Source organism: Rhododendron vialii, chromosome 9a (assembly GCF_030253575.1).
Source record: "Rhododendron vialii isolate Sample 1 chromosome 9a, ASM3025357v1".
NCBI classification, from domain to species: Eukaryota; Viridiplantae; Streptophyta; class Magnoliopsida; order Ericales; family Ericaceae; genus Rhododendron; species Rhododendron vialii.
This window is the reverse complement of record NC_080565.1, coordinates 36,363,052-36,383,430: the sequence shown is the minus strand read 5'-3', so window position 1 is coordinate 36,383,430 and position 20,379 is coordinate 36,363,052. Positions and strand designations below refer to the sequence as shown.

Below are 20,379 nucleotides of genomic sequence, written 5' to 3'. Positions count from 1 at the left end.
GAGGCTAATAAAAATCGTCTTTAGCTTTATAGCCAGCCCAGAAAGCTCTGTTTATCTAAGAGTTGGGCCAAAGAGTACGCACACGCACGGCCTAGCCCAGAAACGAAATTTCTTCTGGTGACACAATCTTTCCAAACGGCATTCACTCTTATTCTCATTCTTTGCCCAGCGCTGCTGCTATCAATCTTCGCACTCACGAACTTTAATTGTTTAGGAGATTTTTTGAAAGACGTTTTTACACTTGGGCTCTTACACACACCCTGCAATTATGTGACTTAGGTATTATTACGTTCAAATTATGAAAACCTACTCGAAAAAAAAAACCTGTTTGCGATTTATTTTCCTTACCTTTCACGAGAAAGCAATATCACTGACACCACAATTTTTTGTTAAAATTGATTTTCGCGTTCCACTTTTTAATGATAGAGCTTCAATTTTAACGTTATAAACAAAATAGAGCGTCATCAGTAAAAAATAGAGCGCGAATATCAATTTTTATTTTATTACTCCCTCCGTCTCTTTTTAAGTGTCCTGCTTCGTAATTCCAACTTATTAAAAAGACATCATCATTATACCTTTCACATCAACTTTTTCCTTCACTTTTCCTATTTACTCATCATCATTACACTTTTACTCACTTACTTTTTAAAATGAAATATACTTTTAGGAACAAAATAGACAATTCATCAACTTTTACCCACTAACTTTATAAAATGGACACTTATTAAAGGACAGTCCAAAATAAAATACCGAACTATAAATAAGGGCGGAGGAAGTACTATCTATGCACGAGTTTGGTGGGTCAACGTAATTTCAACTCGTGTCTAGGACCCACCAAACTTGAAACTTGTGTCTATAAAAATAAAAATAAAAATAAAAATTGCGGGGGGTCAATTGCCCTTTCCAGAAACAATTTAAAGAATTTTTTCTTGGATTGGAAAACAGAAAGGAAAACCGGTTTCGGATTCCCTAAACCCTAGAACCCCACCCCGTCGCCGCGCGCTCTCTCTCTCTCTCTCTCACATCTCCGATCTCGCCGTCTTCTCTCTCCTCTTGAATTCTAAGACCAGAAAACATGGCGTCGAGCAATCAAACGGTCTTGCAGTTCACCCCGTCGCCGACGAGCTTGACAGCGAAGGTCCACCCCCTGGTGATGTTCAACATCTGTGATTGCTTCGTCCGGCGACCCGACCAGGCGGAGCGGGTCATCGGGACCCTCCTCGGGTCCGTCTTACCAGACGGCACCGTCGATATTCGCAACTGTTACGCCGTTCCTCACAACGAGTCCTCAGATCAGGTTTTCGCTTTATGCTTTCGTTCAGACTTCTCGTTTACATTTCGATTACTAAACCGAGCCTTGTGTCCCAATCAATTGGGGTCAACGTTTTCCTGTTCGTAATGTTTATGGATTTTGCGGCCCATGCTAAAATCTTTACCCAAAGTTGAATCTCTGAGTTTAAAAAAACATGTGTAACTCTCGTCACTCGTTAACTCAAACTCACATTGCATTGTGCTTTACTCACTTCAAATAAAAAGTTATGCTACTACTTCGTGCTGTTTGTATTTTATTAGGTTGTTTCTAATCCAGTTAAGTAAAAGTTGGCGTAAAGGGTCTTTTAGGGTAATGAGAAAAAGTTATGTTAATGATTCATGAATTCACGGGGATATAATGGTTCCGAATGAATAATGGAGCGTAATTGTATATAGAATTGTTCTTCTTCAAATTGGATATTAGTTTATAAGTTCGTATGTCTCGGCTTAAATCAAAGTGCGCTGCTTGTTCACCAAAAGGTAGACTGATTTCTGAATACGAGTAACATTGAATAGTTTGTCTGGAAATTCATTGTTAGTTCTTGGCACGCTGAGGGTGCAGTGTGTGTGGGTGTGTTTTTGTGGGCATGCTAGGTTGCTGTTGTGTGAGTTTCCTGAATTAGTGCTGAATAAGAATTTGATGAGTGTGGTTTTGTCCTCCTGTTCTTTGTTCCCCTTCTCTGACTCATATGTCGCCAATTTTTATGGTTGTAGGTTGCCCTGGATATAGATTACCATCATAATATGCTATCCTCCCACTTGAAGGTGAACCCGAAGGAAGTGATTGTTGGATGGTAACTTCTCTTGTTACTACTCTTTCACTTGTCTCTTAACAAAATGCACAAGCCCATAACGTGTAGTTTTTTATTTAGCATGTTGCTTGCAGTATAGTAACTTTGTATTGACCTGTAGTAGCCGTGCTTTCTGATTGGCAGTTGGATAAGTCTGGAATAAACACGTGTTCAGTTACAAATTCATATTTTTGTTTGTTTCTTTGGCGTGTTTAAGGAGTTTATTCCTTCTATTTGCATGTTGGTCATTTTAATGAGCTTATTTGGTTAGCTTCAAAGTCTGTAATGTTGGAATTAGAAACCTTGAGAATGTGGCTGTCTTGCAAGCGGTGGTGGTGGGTAACAGGGTAAGAAAGATTTGGGAATAGAGTTGAGTAAGTAGGGAAATAGAGAATCTTACTTAGGTGTTTCCTCATATTGTCACCGCTAATTGAAGGCCAAAATGACAAAAGTATAGCTGAACATTCAAATTATTGAACCTCAATCCCGGAAGAAATCACCTACTAAGGGTACTAGAACATTCAAATTATTGAACCTCAATCCCGGAAGAAATCACCTACTAAGGGTACTAGAAACATCATTGCAATATAATTCTTCGAACTTCTTTTGGCATCTCATGTGAAACCGGACCAATGTATCCCTACATTTTCCTTTATTCGCCCTCTTGTGATTGGCATCATTTAACTATTTCCTTGTTTATATGTTCCGGGATGACTTCTGGATTTGTTGTGTTAGTTAAATTTGTATGTTTTCGGATTTTTGTTTATCAGACTCAGAAGCTGTGTATTGTTGGCTATATACGTTTAAGTTTCTTGTATTATCATATGGAAGAACCGAGAATCAATATTTAGTTGACTATGCTTTGCTATTTCTGCCTTGCAAATGACACAGGTTTTCGACTGGCTTTGGAGTCACAGGAGGCAGTGCATTGATCCATGAGTTTTATGCCAGAGAAGTTCCTAACCCTGTTCATCTGACTGTTGACACGGGATTCAGCAGTGGCGAGGCTAGCATAAAAGCTTTTGTCTCTGTTAGTTTGTCTCTTGGGGATCAGCAACTTGCTGCACAATTTCAAGAAATTCCTTTGGATCTTCGCCTGATTGAAGCTGAGAGCGTTGGCTGTATGTTCTCTTTACTCAACCTCCTTGTTCTTCGGAAATCTTTGTAATCACGAACACTTGCGCAAGCATCCTCATACGCGTACTCACTTAAAACAAATTGCATAGATGTGTGAAAAAATCTCTGCTGACTTGTATTAGGAACATTCATACTCACTTAAAACAAAAGCAGTAGGTCTTGTTGAATGTGGGTACATTACGTGCAAGAGCTCATAATTCTACTTTATGAGCTTCTCAGTTGTGGGATTTTCACTGTTTATGTCCATATGGAATGTCAGTTCAAAACTTCATGACGATTTCCCTTGAAAGCTTAGTAATAGTTGTTTCTTTCTCTGTTTGTTTCTTTTCTTTTTATTTTGGTTTGTTGGCGAGTATGGTTGTTTTGATCATTGAATACAGTAAGTTGTGGTAATTCATTACCTGTGGGACCACATGTTTTTTGGTAGCTGTTCAATGTTTTCATTGAGGAGTGGGGATACTTTAAGCTATTCGATCAAGCTCTGTAGCCCCTGTTTTTTGTGCAGTGTTATTCAAAATCAATTTGGAAGGTAAATCTTTCGATAAAATTGCAGTGTCCTAAAATTCTTGGAATGTGCAACTTCCTTCGTTTTAATGCAGAAAATAAAATGTTCTGCTGGAATGATATAAGCTATATTAGTATGATGAGGTTTGCGTGAAAAGAAGGTATATATTACCATAGTTAGATTGTTATGGAAATGGTACAGCCACCTCGTTGGTCAATATTAAGGGTCAAAGTTGAAACAAGCATCTCCTTTTGCTCTTTATGCTTGTTAATGCCTGTCTGAAGGTTGAATTTACTGAAAACAAGTTGTGCAGTTTGTATTTCTCTTTCATGAAACTGAAGATGTTCGTTGAAGATCAAAATTCTGTTTACTATGTTGCCTAAAATAATAATTAGTGTATTTTGTTTAATGATGATGGTATCATTTTAGCGCCTCTTCAAAAAATTTATCAGCTGTTTGTAAATCCAGTTCTGAATTTTGAAGATCGCCACTGTTTTCTTACAATGCTATCTGTTGCAGTGATCTTGGATGATATTTTAAGTTATCTGATGGTAAAATTGTGAAAGGTGGTTTGTTCTGATGTTTTTATGTCCATTTATTTCTTAGTGAATTTGCATGTGCTAATTTAGTGAATCCTTGCATGAATTTGTATGAGCTAATTTACTCTTTCTCCATTTTAATATACTTTTCCTTTTATTTTTCCAGTTGAAAATTGTCTGTTGTTTTCATTGAATTATTTCTGTGAAAACCAGTTGTGTGCTATTGTTCAAACAGAAAGACTGTACGGACATCATGTTTGAAGCTAAGAAGTCTTACTAGCTTGATGTGACTCATAATTGTAATGCCAATTTTGAGTGGAATATTTTTTTGTTGCAGTTGATGTTCTTAAAACGACAATGATTGACAAATTGCCAAATGATTTGGAAGGAATGGAAACATCGATGGAACGCTTACTTGCTCTGATTGATGATGTCTACAAATATGTTGATGATGTTGTGGTGAGAAGAAATGGGTTCTACCATCACTACCTAATCTCCAAAGCTTTTCACCTTATTCATGATGTATTTTTCTCATCAGGAAGGACGTGTTGCACCTGATAATAACATTGGTAGATTCATATCCGATACGGTAGCTTCCATTCCCAAAATATCACCAGCAGCTTTCGATAGGCTTGTGAATGATAGTTTACAGGTAAGACTTTTGTGCTTATAAGTCCTGCATTTGACTTTTGGACCTATAATACAAGGAACGGGTAAAACTTCTGCACGTTCACTTCAGAATCTGCCTCTGTTTTGTTGCAGGTTCAGAATCATTTTTTGCAGAAACTTTTCAGTTACTGTTTTTGAAACAAAAACATGTTTCGTTTTCATGTTTTATTTCACTTTTAATCAGAGTTGGTTTCCGAGAATTTAAATATGCATTTTTAATCTTTTCTTTGATGGGGACCTTGAAGAAAAAGCAAAAAACAAGTTCCGAAAACTAGTAACATACAAGTTTGTGAAAACTGAGAACTTTATTGCAAGTGTTCTGCAAACTGATTCTCAAAACTCAACCTAAAACTTCCCGGTGCGTGTTTCCCCGAAATGAGTTCAGTGAAATAATGATAAAGCCCAAGCTATGAGTGTGTTACAACTTACAATGGCTGATTTGAATCCTACGATATTTGCAACTGTACTTTTTAAGGCATGTGATTTGCGAGTCTTGGCCTTCATCTGACTGACTAACAATTTGTTTTCAACAGGACCAATTGCTGTTGCTTTATTTGTCAAGCATCACAAGAACTCAGTTGAGCTTAGCAGAAAAGTTGAACACTGCTGCTCAAATCCTGTAATTGTCGTACTCTGGCTCCTCCATTTTGAACCGAGACTCGTGTGGTCCTTTGTCAGTAATGTTTGGCCGTCCTTGGGATTTTTCTCTCTGATTTTTTATAGAAGTTTGTAACATCTTTAATGATTTGAGCATGGAGGTGGTCATCAAGATTATGTTTCGATGGTTAACTGCTACGTAGGAACAGGGTACTTTCTGGTGGTGATGATTTTTTGTTTCTCTTGTTTCTACAAGGCCTTTAATTGGCCATTATGGGTTTTTTTGGAAATTTGAAAGGGATCCTACGAAATGAATTGTCGATTAGATTATGTGCTCGGGATAGAGAATAATGGTGTAACGAAAACTCTAAATTAACTTAAATCTTTTATGTGCTCGGGGCGAGTCGATGTTAAATGAGGTTTAATTGAGTCGATCTTAAAGTAACTTAAATCTCTTAAACATCATAAGTTTATATTTTTAGCACAATCAAAGTGCAAATTATATTGACATAAACACCGATACACAACTTACATGGCTCCATACAAAGAGATCAAAACTAAGAAAAAAATCTAGCAATAAAAAGGATGTTGCTGAAGTTGCCAGATCGCTTGAACTTTGCCTAAAACTTGTTAGAGAACCAATGGTTGGCTTGATGAGGAATCACCCACAACAGTAATGTGAAGGAAATTATTGTGGAGGTAGAGAGCTCAGATCTATCAAGGATACAAGAGGGAAAGCATATTGTCATTCAAGGTGAGATAAAAAGCTCTCAAAACCCCGTTCTTATGTGTAAAAAACAACCCGATCTACACCCTAGGAGTGTTTTTGGAGCTCGCCTGATAAAGTCATCAAGAGCGCTGAAAATCTCTAGAGAGAGAAGCTCTGGAGCTCCCCCTGGGGCTTTTTTTTTTTTTTTTTTTTGGTAACTAAAAAATTCTATTTTCTTGCTCCTACTATGTTTCGAACTCAAGTCTCATGAGTTTCGCGCGCAAGCTTCAACCACTGAACATCATAAGTTGAATGGGCCGGATAGTAGTTTGTTAGAATTTGGTCTGAAAACTTAACCAATTTTAACAACTATGCAAAGCTTGATTCGTATACATAACAAGCCGATCTCAAATGAACTTTTTTAAAAGCAAACGCGAGCAGGTTTGGTCCATTTATCCGCTCTAGTTGTACAAGCTTAGAATTCAGTGGGCCTAGCCAATTTGCACTGTGGGCCCTAATTTTGAGGCCCAATAAAACGGCCCGAACTCTCGTCTATATAGCAGAGCCCAACTGCATAAACAAATCCCCCTGGTTTGTTTACCTCTCGGAGAAAGCAAAAGACTCTCTCTGGCTTGTGCGGAGGGACAACTCCATAGATAGTTTCAGCTGGGAATCGATTTGTGAAATTGGATTTGGACAATGGACGTGATCAAGACGCAGCAAATCTCGGCTCGCTCGATCGAGAAGGTGATAGTCCACCCCCTGGTGCTCCTGAGCATCGTCGACCACTACAACAGAGTCGCTCGCGACACCAAGAAACGCGTCGTCGGCGTCTTGCTCGGGAGCACCTTCAAAGGAACCGTCGACGTCTCCAACAGCTACGCAGGTTGATAATTTTCTACCACTTTTTTCAACACCAATTCGCAGTTTCGCTGCTTGTTTCGTTTTTTTTTTTTGGGAATGGTTAGGGTTTAGTGTTTCAGCACGTTTATACGATAGCATTTGATATGAGTTATTGGCTTGTGTTTGTGTTATGTGTGTTGCGATGAACGAAAGCTGCGGAAGTTCTCTTCGGATCTGACTTCGACTTCGATTTTGAACCAGGAACGACGATTTCTTTCCTTTTTTTCTTTTTGGAAAGAGCTAGGGTTTGGTGTTTTGGCAATGTTAACAGTAGAGTTGGATTTAGGTTTCTGTTTGTGCGTATTCTTATAGTGATGGTTATTGCCCTACTTTGCCGTTGATGTTACCAAGAGCTATACAGGTTCTCAATAGATCTGATATTTGCTTTGGTTCATAAACTTCGAAACTATTCTGAACCGGAAACTATAAATCTGTATTTTGTAAAAGTTAAAGGGTGTAGTGTTCGGCTTTGTTGAACAATAGAATTGACTTCTGTCTTTGCATATTGTCTTCTTTCATCACACTCCCATTGTAATACAATATTTGTCGAACTCTTCAATGAGGGAAACAGTAAGATCCAATGAGTTTGGTAACAGTTGCATTGTGGGGATTAAGCTTCTGGACTTGGAAAATCCAGATTGTTCTTGGTGTATAATACAGTTTACCAGCTGAAAACATATTCGCACGACCATTTCCAATTCAAATTTTACACACACACTGTGTGTGTGTTCAAAGTTGGGAATTTACACTCAGACCATAACTCTAGTGAAGTAGATATTTATGTACTTCCAGTTAGTTTAACTTATCGAAATGTACTTCCCGTTATTTTAGTTGAATTCAGAAATTCAAGCTCATTAAAACTCAGGAATTTTTGGCTGAAAGTTCCGGATTTAGACAACACCTTTACTGGCCAAATTTACGCAGAATCAATTATTGAGTTATCTATATAGGTCATGTGGGATGTCAAAATTTCTTATTATACAGTCTTTGCACAATCTGGCCCAACAGTTCCAATCTTTTGTCTTTGTAAAATTCAGAATGTCGTACAACCTAATCATCTCCTATCTACATTTGAAACTGAGCAATTTGGAATCGATATTAAAACTATAAAACTACAAATACCTTTCAAGGTGCAGTTGTGCAAACAATGCAGACAAATAATAACTTTGAAATTCGTTCCCCCTTAGGTCGGATTTAAGTTCATGTGAATCCTTACCCTTTCTGGAGAAACAGATCCACATTGAGAGGTTTAGGAATTGCACACTTTGTTTGAAGTCAAGGAACACATTTTTCTCGTTGGAATCACATTCTTCAAGAAACCCCTTCAGGTCTCACTTATCAGAGCCAAAAAAAATTGCCTCAATTGGACTTGTGCATCCCCAATTATTTTGAATTCATTTCATATGTAGCTCATACCCCCACAAAATTGTATCAGATGAAAATTCCCTGCATGCGAACATGTTTTCAGCCAGTAATGGTGTTAATAATTTGGAAAGGTTTACGTTATTTAGTAAATATATGCTCAAAGAGGTGTCCTGGCATGTAGTATGTACGGACACACTCAAAGCATGGTTTTAGTTCTGTTGTTGTTTGTGGAAAGTTTGTATTCATATTGCTTAGATAGCATCAAGCATCAATTCTTCGTGTTGGTAGCAAACCTCTGAATTGATCTAAATTATCTTGTTTCAAGGTCAGGTTGCCACTTTTCTCCTTTAATTCAATTGTCTTCTGGATTGACGTGCTGTCATCTGGTGGTCTAATCTAATATCTTGACATATGCAGTTCCTTTTGAGGAAGATGACAAGGATCCAAGCATCTGGTTTCTTGACCACAATTACCATGAAGCGATGTTTTCCATGTTCAGGAGGATAAATGGTATAATTTGAACCGTAATAATCTTTCATCTTATATGTTTGTGTTATTCTTTGTTTCTTTTGCAGAAATTGGTATCTGTTCCGATGTGCTTGACTGACTGTGACTTTTTTCAGCGAAGGAGCATGTTGTAGGGTGGTATAGCACTGGACCAAAGCTACGGGAAAATGACCTCAATGTTCATGGTCTATTCAATGAGTAAGATTACCCACTGGTGGACCTTGTGTAACTTTTTTGCATTGGTGCTTCGGAACTTCAGTTCCTTAGGGTACAATGCTGCGTTGTGCTAATGCTTCTGTTTTAAGATCTTACTTCTTTCTTTTTTGTTTTCTTTTGGTTTCTGGTGGTGGGCATCTTCTGCTTAAGCTTCTTCCTATCTGTTTTCCTCTGCAGCCTATGTTTTAATGACTCTCCTTTAACGGGAGAAAACCGATTATGTCTTTCTTTCTTTTTTTAACGGCGGAAAACCAGTTATGTCAGTCATTGACCTATCTTTCCGAATGCCTGGTGGCTGACGGGATGGGCCAGTGTTTTGTCATTTTGCTTGTACCATGATTTGGGGGCCTGGGGCCTTAAACTAATCAGCTATAGAGTTTGAAATATCCGTAGAATTGTACTTGTAGCAAGTTTGCAACTGTGGCTTCTCACAACGGTATGGCGAATAAAAGTCGCAAATGACATGTAGAAGAAGTATAAGGAAGCAAGAGATAAAATGCTGTAAAGGGAATTTCCATCAACATTTTGCTGGGACCAGTAATCGCTTGTTCAGATTCTTCAGAATCACTATTGATTGCTTTGTCTCATGTAATAGATACTGTTCCTTTGATTTTTATGTTCACATACATTTAGTGAATGGAAAGAATATCATGCTGAACCATGGACTTTCTGCATGAATTCCGGGAAAGGTCCTGAATAAGTCTTTCTAAAGGACATCTTGGAGTCTTAGTAATCTACTTTTGCCCATGATGATTTGTGATAAGTTATATCCAGTCACCAACGTTCCCCAAGAATTGATTGATAAGTGAGTTATTGTCTTCGAGATTGTCCAATTCTGTGTGCTTTGAGAGACAATAACTCTTTCCCAAGCTGCCTGTTTATTGATTAGTGTTTTGTGGCAGTATATGTCTAGGTTTTATTCTTGCATTATCAAGGAAAAAAGGATTATGTGTGGCATGTCGCATCCGTTATGATTCCTCGCGATTTCAAAGTCGCGCCTTCTGAATGCTTTCTGCATCCCAATGTGGAGGTCTTTATTGGAATATACTGTACTCAGAGGTTGGCTTAGCCAGTGGCTAAAGTACGTCCATCGGTACGCAAAACTAACAATGTCTTCGGATCTTAGCTTAGAATCTTTCTTCGACGATCCCGTTGTTGAATCTAACTGGAGGTTAACTGGAACTGATGCCTGCGCATGTTGGTCGTCTAATTTGACCTTTTGCATTCACTCTGTTGCCTATTGTAGTCTACTAGTTGCTCTTCTGACCAAAATTTTCTGGTGGGATATTGCAGTTATGTTCCTAATCCTGTTTTGGTCATAATTGATGTTCAACCTAAAGAGATGGGAATTCCAACTAAAGCTTACTATGCTGTTGAAGAGGTTAAAGAGGTAAGAGTATAATCACTTTTCAATTCCAACCCCAATTGCTCATCATTCTGTCTCAGTGTAATTTTCAAACACCACTGGCTTAACCAAGATTTCTTAACGGTTGAATTTAGTCATTGTTGGTAGAAGGCCTCCATGCCTGTTAGAATGGTGTTCTAATTGTTGGTTTGGTTACAGAATGCCACACAGAAAAGCCAGAAGGTCTTTGTGCATGTGCCTTCAGAGATTGCGGCTCATGAAGTTGAGGAAATTGGTATGCAACATGGGATGAGAAAACTGAAATAGTTGCTAAATTGATGCTTCAGTTTTTGTTCTCTCTCTCACCCGCATCTTCTAGTTCTTTTCCTTTTCCTTGTTTCTTCTCTCTATTTCTTTCCTTCTTTACTCTGAAAGAGATGCTACTTGTTAGTGCCTCTGGAAAGTCACATACATGCATTTTAGGCCATAACAGTACTACCTTCGTTTTCACACTCACCTCCCTGGTTGGTCAACAGGTGTTGAGCACTTGCTCAGGGACGTGAAGGATACAACCATTAGCACCCTTGCAACAGAGGTTTTTTTTATTTGCTGTTCTGATTTCATTTAATGCAAAAAGAGTTGATAGATATACAAATTGCACACGGTGGAATATATATCCTTCAAATGGAAATAAAAAGGGAAGCAATGAGAGGAATAAACATGAAGAAACTTTCTTGTCTGTCTCTGGTACAGGTGACTGGGAAACTTGCAGCCCTGAAGGGGTTGGATGCCCGACTTCAAGAGATACGCTGTTATCTTGACCTTGTTATTGATAAAAAGCTTCCTTTAAACCATGAGATTCTGTGCCATTTACAGGTACCTTTAATACCTGTCCTTTCTGGTCAAACCCAATAGAGATACTTAGCATCTTGGCTAACTTCCACTGGTCCTGTAGCCAATACTTCGTAGTTCATACATGTATTTTTAGGTAATTGGCTTTTTTGTGCTGAAGATCCTATTGGTAATGGTGGTGATACTGCAGCTCCTATCTAAGAGATTATTCATCTCATTTCTGAATCTTCACTGTTTTCTTGTTGCAGGATGTATTTAACCTACTTCCAAATCTCAACGTGGCTGAACTAATCAAAGCTTTTGCCGGTAAACAAACAATACATCTCCTACCCTTTTGCTCTACATACCTTTTGACATCTAAATCTGGATGATTGAAAACTATTGCTATCTTTCTTTACTGAACTGTCGATCTACTACCTGTTCACAGTGAAAACAAATGATATGATGTTGGTTATTTATCTTTCTTCCCTCATCCGAAGTGTAGTCGCCCTCCATAACTTGATCAACAACAAGGTGAGCTGCCCGAATCTTGGATCCTAACTAGTTGCTCCTCTTTTCTGTTTATCTATTTGTTTATTTGCTAGTGGGCTCGTGAGATCAACTTTTTATGCGTGCAGATATTTAGATTTTTGGGTTGTGGTAACCCATATTAGACTCAAATCAGATAACAAAGTGCTTGTCTTTCAGCCATTGGGAGACCAATATCGACGCTTTTTAGCTCTGAAGTTCCTATTATTTAGTTTTTAAACTAGTGAGCTTGCTAGAGAATAAAAAAAGAATGTAATTGTGGAAGCGCCTTTATTTTCAAAACAATAACGAAGGTAAAATTAATTCAGGAAATGAGACAAATGTCTGCTGTGTGATCTATTGGATATTAAAGCACTTGGCCTTCGGGTTATCACCATCCATCCCACTCTGACAAGTTGAGCATGTTGGGATGTCTGTCAATTTACATGCCTTGGTCAATTAACTACAGGTTTAAGCTAGCTATAATTCATATATACACACACTAGACCAGCTGGTTCCAGGAAAATTTATTTATTTTTGATCAAGTGGCACATCTCAACTCTAACTTGGCGTCTGTAGTTGTCCCGTGCATTATTAATTTGGAATCCTATAGGTAGTTTCCTGCATCTGCTTTCACTGTTCTTGTTATGCAAATAGGTGCCTATATTCCCTTTTGACATGAAATTTTGATGTGTTGCCAGATGCTGAACAAAGAACATGAAAAGGCAGAAGACTTGAAGCCAGTTGCTGTGCCTGCCGCAGCCGGAAGCTAAGCAGGGAGATTTTATCCTCCTTGAAGTTTCAGTCGGAGGTGTTATATCCCAGGCGACAGTTGTGCACGGACTTTGGAATCCTCTACCTCGGACAATTTCCTACCGTTGTATTAACTTTTCACAGGATCGTAGAGTTTTTCGCTCATACAAACATGCAGCCCTTTTTTTTTTTTAATCAAGTTTCGACCTGTGTTTTGTGTGTAATGCTCAGTTAGTGATCGCAAAGCTCTTAGCTTATTAGTTGAAGGCAAGTCTACATGAACCAAAATTAGCATCTGCAGCACATTCCTCTTTTATATACACTGAGAAGTAACTTTCTTGGTCTTGTTGAGATGTTCCCTCTGTGTTGCTACTATTTTCTAGTAGCCCAATGCTGCTTCATTGAGAAATAACTTCAGTGGTCTTGTTGAGAACCTGCGTTTCTTGAATAAGAAAGCTGTTGAGGTGAAATGAATGATCAGTCATTGTTTTACATTTCAAGTTCCATGCGGAAAACCTCTCATTTGGTATTTTGCTCGCTCCTTTTGATTTTGCAGATGTTTTCTCAATTCAGGTTTTCTCGAGTATTTGATTAGCCTGAGAAAAAGACAAAACTCCCAAATATTACTATACTGGTAGACAAGTGCTAGACTTGCTCTTGAGAATTATATAACCGTGACTGTTTACAAATGAGACCGAATGGAGTGAATGCAAAATGTTCTCTCTTTCGCTTCTGCTGTTATATTGTTATATCCTTGTACAATTATGAACCGCATTACAAATTACAATGACTTCAGGCTCGCTCAAAACAAACTCAGTCGCTTGAATCAAGGGAGGTTAAAAGCTTGTTGGTCCAAAACCAAATGTCTGTGATACACCCTTCTGTTTTAGAGCCATGATGGACAAAAGTTCACTAGTTACAACAGGTTAAACAAATGAACCAAAACCACAGCGTTGACGCAGGGATGAATGAAGTCTGAAGTTAGCAAGGCTAGATATGGTATTTTCCATTCAATCTTCTTCATTGTCGTCAGTCTGAACTGATTCTTCAAACTCAGCATCCATGATCACCCCATCCATGATATGAACAACAATCTTACCTTTCCACAGATCTACATGCTCCGACCTAACTCCGTTAACTATCAGCATTCCGTCCGAATCGTTTGATATGTATAAACTAAACCCCGACAATGAATCATAACTAATTTCTTCCCCAAATGGTACAGAAACTGAAGAGATCGTCCGAGGAACAACAGAGAAGCCAAAAATGTGAGTAAGTATTGCATATGTATTGTTAAACTTATCGGCTTTTAAACTATCACTCGCGTTAAACCTCAAGTCGCGTTCAAAAGCTCTCTCTGATGGAATGAAGACTGTAAATGCAAGATCTTCTGGTAGCATTTTAATTATCATCTCCCCGAATATACCTATGTTTGCATCACCCAAGATCGTCCTCATTTCCCTGGGCCTAAAAGAAGGCATCATTCTATTTGTGACTGATGCCTCTGGAAGCCTAAGTACTGTAATTACGACAACCAGGAGGCAGCAAACAGAAACAACACCACAAACAAATGCAATGGGGCTTTTCACAAAGCGACCTCTGGCCATCCTCACTGATAACCGAGATTCATCGCTTGCGCCTGCAGTTGAAAAGATGCACAAATTAACCTCAAAGTATGAACAAGTTTTATTAGTCATCTACGCTAAATAATCCTACAAAAGTGGAAAAAAAAATGGGACGATAGTGGAGTGACAATAGTGGTAGTATCTTGGTACCTCCAAGGCTCCAACATATTACGACAACTGAGGATCAATTATTGGAGTTGGAAGTCATAGTCAAGTCTAAGACATACAATCATGGAGTCTAAAACTTCATTGCATCTAATTTGGGAGTTCACTTTCTCTCATTTTCTTACCATTTCTCTCCTAATTTGTAATCCAAACATGAGAGAACTCTCTTTCCTATCAGTTTTCTTACCATGTTTGATTTTTTCACCAAAACTATAAATTACGAAACCAGCCAACTTCTCATCCTTTCAGGCTGAAAGCAAGATCTCATCAATGGGTTTAGAATTGTGAGCTGCTTCTGCTTAAGAAACAAGATCATTGTTTTCTATTCTACCAACAAATCAAACACAGGTTAATTCTAAAGCAGATAACCTATTTTAGATCTTTAATCACATAGTCCGCACCTTAAATAGTGCTACTTCAGAACAAGCGAGATTGCCAAAGACAGACTGCTGCAAGCGATATTGAAAATGCCAATCGAGATAGTGATACAAGACGAAAACTCGTCACATGCCAATCGAGATCGTCTGTTAGAGATTGAGAACAAGCAACATTGAAAATGCACAATTGGAATTCGTCCGTGAGAGATCTAGGGCGAGTAGCGAGATTGTGAAGACCCGTAGATGTGTACTGTTTTCCCATAAATTTTTTTGACCTCGCATCATTCCCTGTATTTTATGACTCGTATATAATCATTCAGCTCACCCATTAACCCATTTAAACTCATACATGAATGGGTTAATGCAGTTTTACCCTGATTATCAAAAAAAAAAAAAAAAGTTTTACCCTAAGTCAACATAAGCGTGGGTGAGTGGGAGTGCAAGCGAGAGCGTACAAGCGTCTTCTAAAAAAACAACCAAAACTACTATAACTCGCGAGAGCGAGGATTGCGTGCGGGAGCGGAGGTCCTAATGAAAGATTACGTGACTAAGGTTTTACCCATTTGCAGCCCTTAATTAACACAATATGGGCGGATACGGATGAGTTCATGACTTCATGGGTCAGGTTGATAATTGCCAGGTCTACTTTCAGCCATTTCACATAGCAGGTCTCTATATTCATGAAAAAGCAATTATGTTCTCTCAAATGGAAACAATCTTGGAAATGGAGATACCCTGAATTAAAAACAAAGAATCTGACAAAATAGGTAAGTTTTTTTTGTAGAAACACATAAGCACACAAACTAGAGAGAGAAGAAACCTGGGGAAGGGAAACTAATCAAGAAGAAATTGAGCGGCATCCAGAATCATGGCTTCTGGGTAAAGATTGAAAAGTCTGACAAAACCCTAGAACTCCACTGTCGTTCCAGTGCCCATTCCCTTTCCATTTGCAAAAGCAGGAAAAAAATCTCACCTCGGAGATAACTCACCTGATTCGACTCAGTGTATTGGGATTCATGATCTGGATTCTCGAAGAAAATGCATTAATCTTTTCCCTTTTCGTTAGATCTTGTTTCGATGGAGATTGGAGACTTTGATTTGGCTAAATTTCACTTTCACGCCCCACACTTCGACTTTAACTTCACTTCAAATACAGCAGCAGTAAAAGAATTTTGCTTTGTTTGGTTTGTGATTTGAGCAATTTTTGAAAAATGAGAGGAGAGAGAAATGAGAGTAATGATTGAAGAGAGAGGTAAAAAATGGGGAGAGATAGAGTGAGAAGAGAGAGTAATGATTGAAAAGTTAGAGCATCTCCAACGGGAGATGTCAAATCTGATGTGGAGCTTGTAACGTTAATATTTGACATTAATTGACAAACCAACCCAGATGCCTTTTTTAGGCCAAATCCTACGTGGCTTTTGACATGGACGAAGGGGGGAGGGAGCATACCAACTTTGACAACCTACACCTTGCCTGCCAAATTTTAAAAAATGATTATTTGTATTTTGTCATAAGGGTTGGAAATGGATAATTTGATGTCAAATAAATAAAATTTGACATAAGGGTTGGACAGAAGGTTTTGATGTCAAATTGGAGATGCTAAAATGCCACATCAGCCTTCAAAAAAAAATTGACATCCCCAATTTGAAGTCAAGAGTTGGAGATGCTCTTAGAGAAAAAAATGAAAGTAATAATTAAGTTGAAAAATATTTTTTTTGAATAAAATTGTAAAGTAAACAAGGCATTAAACTTTGGGAAATAACGAAGAGTGAATCCACACTTTCGTCGAGGGAAATAAGTATTTATTTTTTTATTTAAATATGATATATTATGAAAGAATAACTTGTTTCATAAAATAGAAAATAAATAATTAAAAAATAAAAACATTTACGAAACGGGGCCTAAATGCTTTGATTAGAACATAGGAAAAGAAACGGAGAGAAGAAAAAGTTTAATTTTTCTTCCCCTTATTTGGTTTGAGAGAGAATAAAAGTGAAAATGACAAAATATAGTTCTAAGAATAACAAATTTTTCCTCTTTCTTTTCTCATATTTTTCTTCTCTTTATGTACTTTTTATTATAGCAACGGATGGCTAGAGATTGATTGTATGTTGTATTTTACACAACCGTTATGTGTGTAGCACTTTTGTTTTACAAATTCCAAACAAAGCATTATTAAAGACCAGGCGGAGAAAAGAGAAGGGCAAGAGCTCGGGGATAAGCTGATGGGGGCTCACTCTTATTCAATGTTTAGTTCTCTTCTTTGCACCCGAACTGGTTATCCAGAGGGTATGCTAAGATCAATACAAGAGTCTTAGCGAAATCCACTCCCCTCAAACATTAGCTTATTCGGGCGGGCTTAATTATTAGTGTGCCCCTCAAACCTCCCTAAGCCCTTTTAATTTTCTCATTTCAAATGGCAACTAAGTAAAATTTTACATTATTTCTTTATCCATCCATCTATTTCAACTACTAAACAAATTCCTTATAAGTTAATCTTTCTTAGTACTTTCTCCATCCCAATTTGTTTGTCTATTTTTTAACTTTGACATGTTCCAAATTGTTTGTCTACCTAAAAGTTGATTTGAAAAAGTTTCCTTAATGCTCTTTCACTTTTAAAAAATCATATATTAGAAAAAGTGCACTCTCTTTAAATACCAAAAAAATTAAGGGTAATTTTGGAAACTTAAAATATTGTAGTGTAATCATTGGGTTCCTTTAATAAGTTAGAACTCAAAATTTGGACAAACGAATTGAAACGAATAGAGTAACTAATTCCCCCATAACAATTTCGTATTTTACTAAGCTTTCTTTTTTATTCTCCAAAATCTTATTTGCCCCGCCAAACATTTTCCAAAATCTTATTCGCCCGTCAAACAAGCCGGTAAGAGTAATACTATAGTGGGAGGAATAGAAACTGTACCTTATCCGAAGAGTTGATTTTGTAGGCGTTTGTGGTAATCGCCCTTGAGCTTAGTCAAATTATATATTTTCCTAAAGATAAAGGTATCGGCAGAATCTAACAATTATTTCCTCTCTGCGGAAAATACGCTTTATTCGAAACAATGATCAATTTCAAAGCCGGCTTATAAGTTTTTGAGATCAGAAGCGAACCTGTTGAATGAGGTCTGCTTATATTTTTTATACAAAAGTTGGTCTATACAAAGTTTTATTGAAAAAAATACTTACAAAAGATTTACCGTTACAAAATATAAGCATATAGTTGTCCAAAAAATGTAACCATTATAATATCTCAAAACCCATTATTTGAACACTAGTCTTCCCGCACTTTTCGCTACAAACCATAGTTGTGAATACCGTTCCGTACCGGCCGGTACGTACCGGTTTGGAGAGAAAACGGTACTCCAATCATACAATACCGTCCCGGCCACAATACCGGCCGTTACCGGTCATTCCGGACAATACCGGATGAGACGGTGGTACCGGAAATTTCGGACGGTATTTTGCTAAACTGGTACAGAACTCCAAATGACAACCAGAGAGAGAGAGATGAAGCAACAAAAAACATAAACACGGTCTATCCCTTCAAATCTGTGAAAGAAGGGAAGAAAATTTATATTCTTGACCTGTAAATCTACCTCTTCAGCCACTAGATCTGAACATCCACCATCTTCAAAAAAAGACCACCATCGTCGTCGTCATGGTGTGTGCAAATCGTTGATCTCTGTACTAATTGTCTTCAAAATAATACCGTTGTCGTCACCATGAGAGAGAGAGAGAGAGAGAGAGAGAGAGAGAGAGAGAGAGAGAGAGACGCCTGTTACTATCAGAAAGAAAATGGGTGGGTGGGTGAGGTGGAGTAATATCAGACCCAATCCCTCCGAATTCTCTAGAAAATGTGGAGTTTTGGTTGAGTTTCACATAATCCAAAAAGACTCCTTTTCTATTTGTTTTGTATTTTGTTGCATACAAAATTAAAGTAAAGAACGTAATTTAATTTTATGGTCAGCAAAAAAGAATTGATAAAAAATGCATGGATGTTATTAAGAATTTAAAAAATATAATTTTATGGTTAATTGAGAAAGGTTTTTTCTTCTTTTCTTTTTCTTTTTTTCTATTTTTGTGAGCCCAAAATTGTTTACGGGAATAAAATTTTACTCCTCTCAAGTTTTGATAGTTATGGGTGTGTTCATCCTCTTCTTCTTTTCTTTTTTTTTTTTTTTGGATTTACTAGGGATTTACTAGATGAGAGTTATATAATGATAGTTCTAAAAAAAACAATGCATTTATAACTATATATTGGTAATTGCGCTAAATCCGAAACGGTACCGTTATTTGACCGGTACCGGTACCATACCGTACCAGTAAGAAAATCGGTACTCTTGCCGGTACGGTATTCAAAACTTTGCTACAAACATACTAATTAAGTCTCCATAGTCAAGCTGCATCACCAACTCTTTCTCGATAGACAATATAGCCAATCCATTTCATCTTTCTTGAGGCTGACGTTAAGCATTTCCTTCTTTTCTTTTTTATCGCCTCTAGAGTTTCTATGTGTCTGTAATGGCGTAATGGGTATGAGAGTGTTTTTTTTCCCTTTCCATGGGGTTTATGGGAGTTGATTATCAGTGTTTTTGGAGTAGTAATTTCACCGTTGGGATTATTTTGTGATTCCTAAATTTTGAGAAGTGCTAGGTATAAAGAAAATCTACCTAAAAATTATTTCGAATGGACAAATCAACGGTACAAATACAATTCAAAGTGAATCTGTACCATTGATTTGCTTTTTCGGAATAATTTCTAGATAAATTGTTTTCCACTTAGAATTTTGACGGTCTAATCATGACGTGGCGCGCACCAAATTTGTGGGTCCCTCCTGTCCAAACAAAAAAATACTCCACTGTATTTCGTTGTGAGTTGTGAGCAGCACGCAGATTCGCAGAACCAGCAAAGACGACTCGTTCAGTTATTGGTTCTGATCTGCATCTCCATCACCAATAACAAAACAGTTGCAATTTCCACCGTCCGATCTCTTATTCCAACGCATCTCCACCGTCTGTTCTCTGCACTTTTTTTACTACTACTACTGTATTAATCACTTTTTGGTCTGATTTTCCCCCCCCAAAATATTGTACTCTAGTACTGTACATCAGCAATGGAGTTTAGCGAAGTGTAAGGTTAGGCTCCGTTATAGAATTTTTTTTAAAAATAAACAGTTTATTTTATATTTTCAAATTCAAAAATAATGTAAATGAAAAATAAATTTTTAATTTTTTTTGCATCGTATAAAAAATCTCGATGAGATCTTTCAAATAAAATTCATATTACATATTTTTAGATTTTAATAAGTCTATAATTTTTTAGTCTGAAATTACCTTCTTAAAAAATTAAGATTTTTTTCTCATTGCGAAACAGGGTCTTAGTCTACAGAAAATTTTGCAAACTATTCATAAACCTGAATCCTCCCACACGGAGAGACCAGGAGTTACCGACTAGGACAACAGGAGCCCATCAGTACTTTTTGGTCTGATTATTCAATGCTCTA

At 37.5% G+C, this 20,379-nt stretch overlaps 3 protein-coding genes across 5 annotated transcripts; 2 read left to right on the top strand and 1 right to left on the bottom strand.

The window, feature by feature from the left end:
• The first annotated feature begins 884 nt into the window (after positions 1-884).
• Positions 885-5,860, top strand: LOC131300178 (eukaryotic translation initiation factor 3 subunit F). Its single transcript, XM_058325894.1, has 6 exons — positions 885-1,297; positions 2,026-2,105; positions 2,994-3,223; positions 4,621-4,742; positions 4,822-4,935; positions 5,486-5,860. The coding sequence occupies exons 1-6, from the start codon at positions 1,076-1,078 to the stop codon at positions 5,573-5,575; spliced, it is 858 nt and encodes a 285-aa protein (XP_058181877.1). The 5' UTR covers positions 885-1,075; the 3' UTR covers positions 5,576-5,860.
• Positions 5,861-6,825: 965 nt separating this feature from the next.
• On the top strand, positions 6,826-13,051 carry LOC131300172 (26S proteasome non-ATPase regulatory subunit 7 homolog A). The gene is made up of 10 exons (XM_058325888.1): positions 6,826-7,144; positions 8,944-9,036; positions 9,150-9,231; positions 10,543-10,639; positions 10,814-10,889; positions 11,131-11,189; positions 11,348-11,470; positions 11,695-11,752; positions 11,874-11,959; positions 12,655-13,051. The coding sequence occupies exons 1-10, from the start codon at positions 6,958-6,960 to the stop codon at positions 12,724-12,726; spliced, it is 933 nt and encodes a 310-aa protein (XP_058181871.1). The 5' UTR covers positions 6,826-6,957; the 3' UTR covers positions 12,727-13,051.
• A 359-nt stretch (positions 13,052-13,410) lies between these two features.
• On the bottom strand, positions 13,411-16,029 carry LOC131300185 (uncharacterized). 3 transcript variants are annotated; one of them, XM_058325903.1, is made up of 2 exons: positions 15,694-16,029; positions 13,411-14,345 (listed from the first exon to the last, which is right to left on the bottom strand). In XM_058325903.1, exons 1-2 carry the CDS (start codon positions 15,731-15,733, stop codon positions 13,717-13,719), a joined length of 669 nt encoding a protein of 222 aa, XP_058181886.1. In that variant the 5' UTR covers positions 15,734-16,029; the 3' UTR covers positions 13,411-13,716. The 3 variants fall into 3 exon arrangements, with proteins under 3 accessions (XP_058181886.1, XP_058181887.1, XP_058181888.1); XM_058325904.1 differs by having other exon boundaries at positions 15,863-16,007; XM_058325905.1 differs by lacking the exon at positions 15,694-16,029 and adding an exon at positions 14,898-15,265.
• Positions 16,030-20,379: the final 4,350 nt, after the last annotated feature.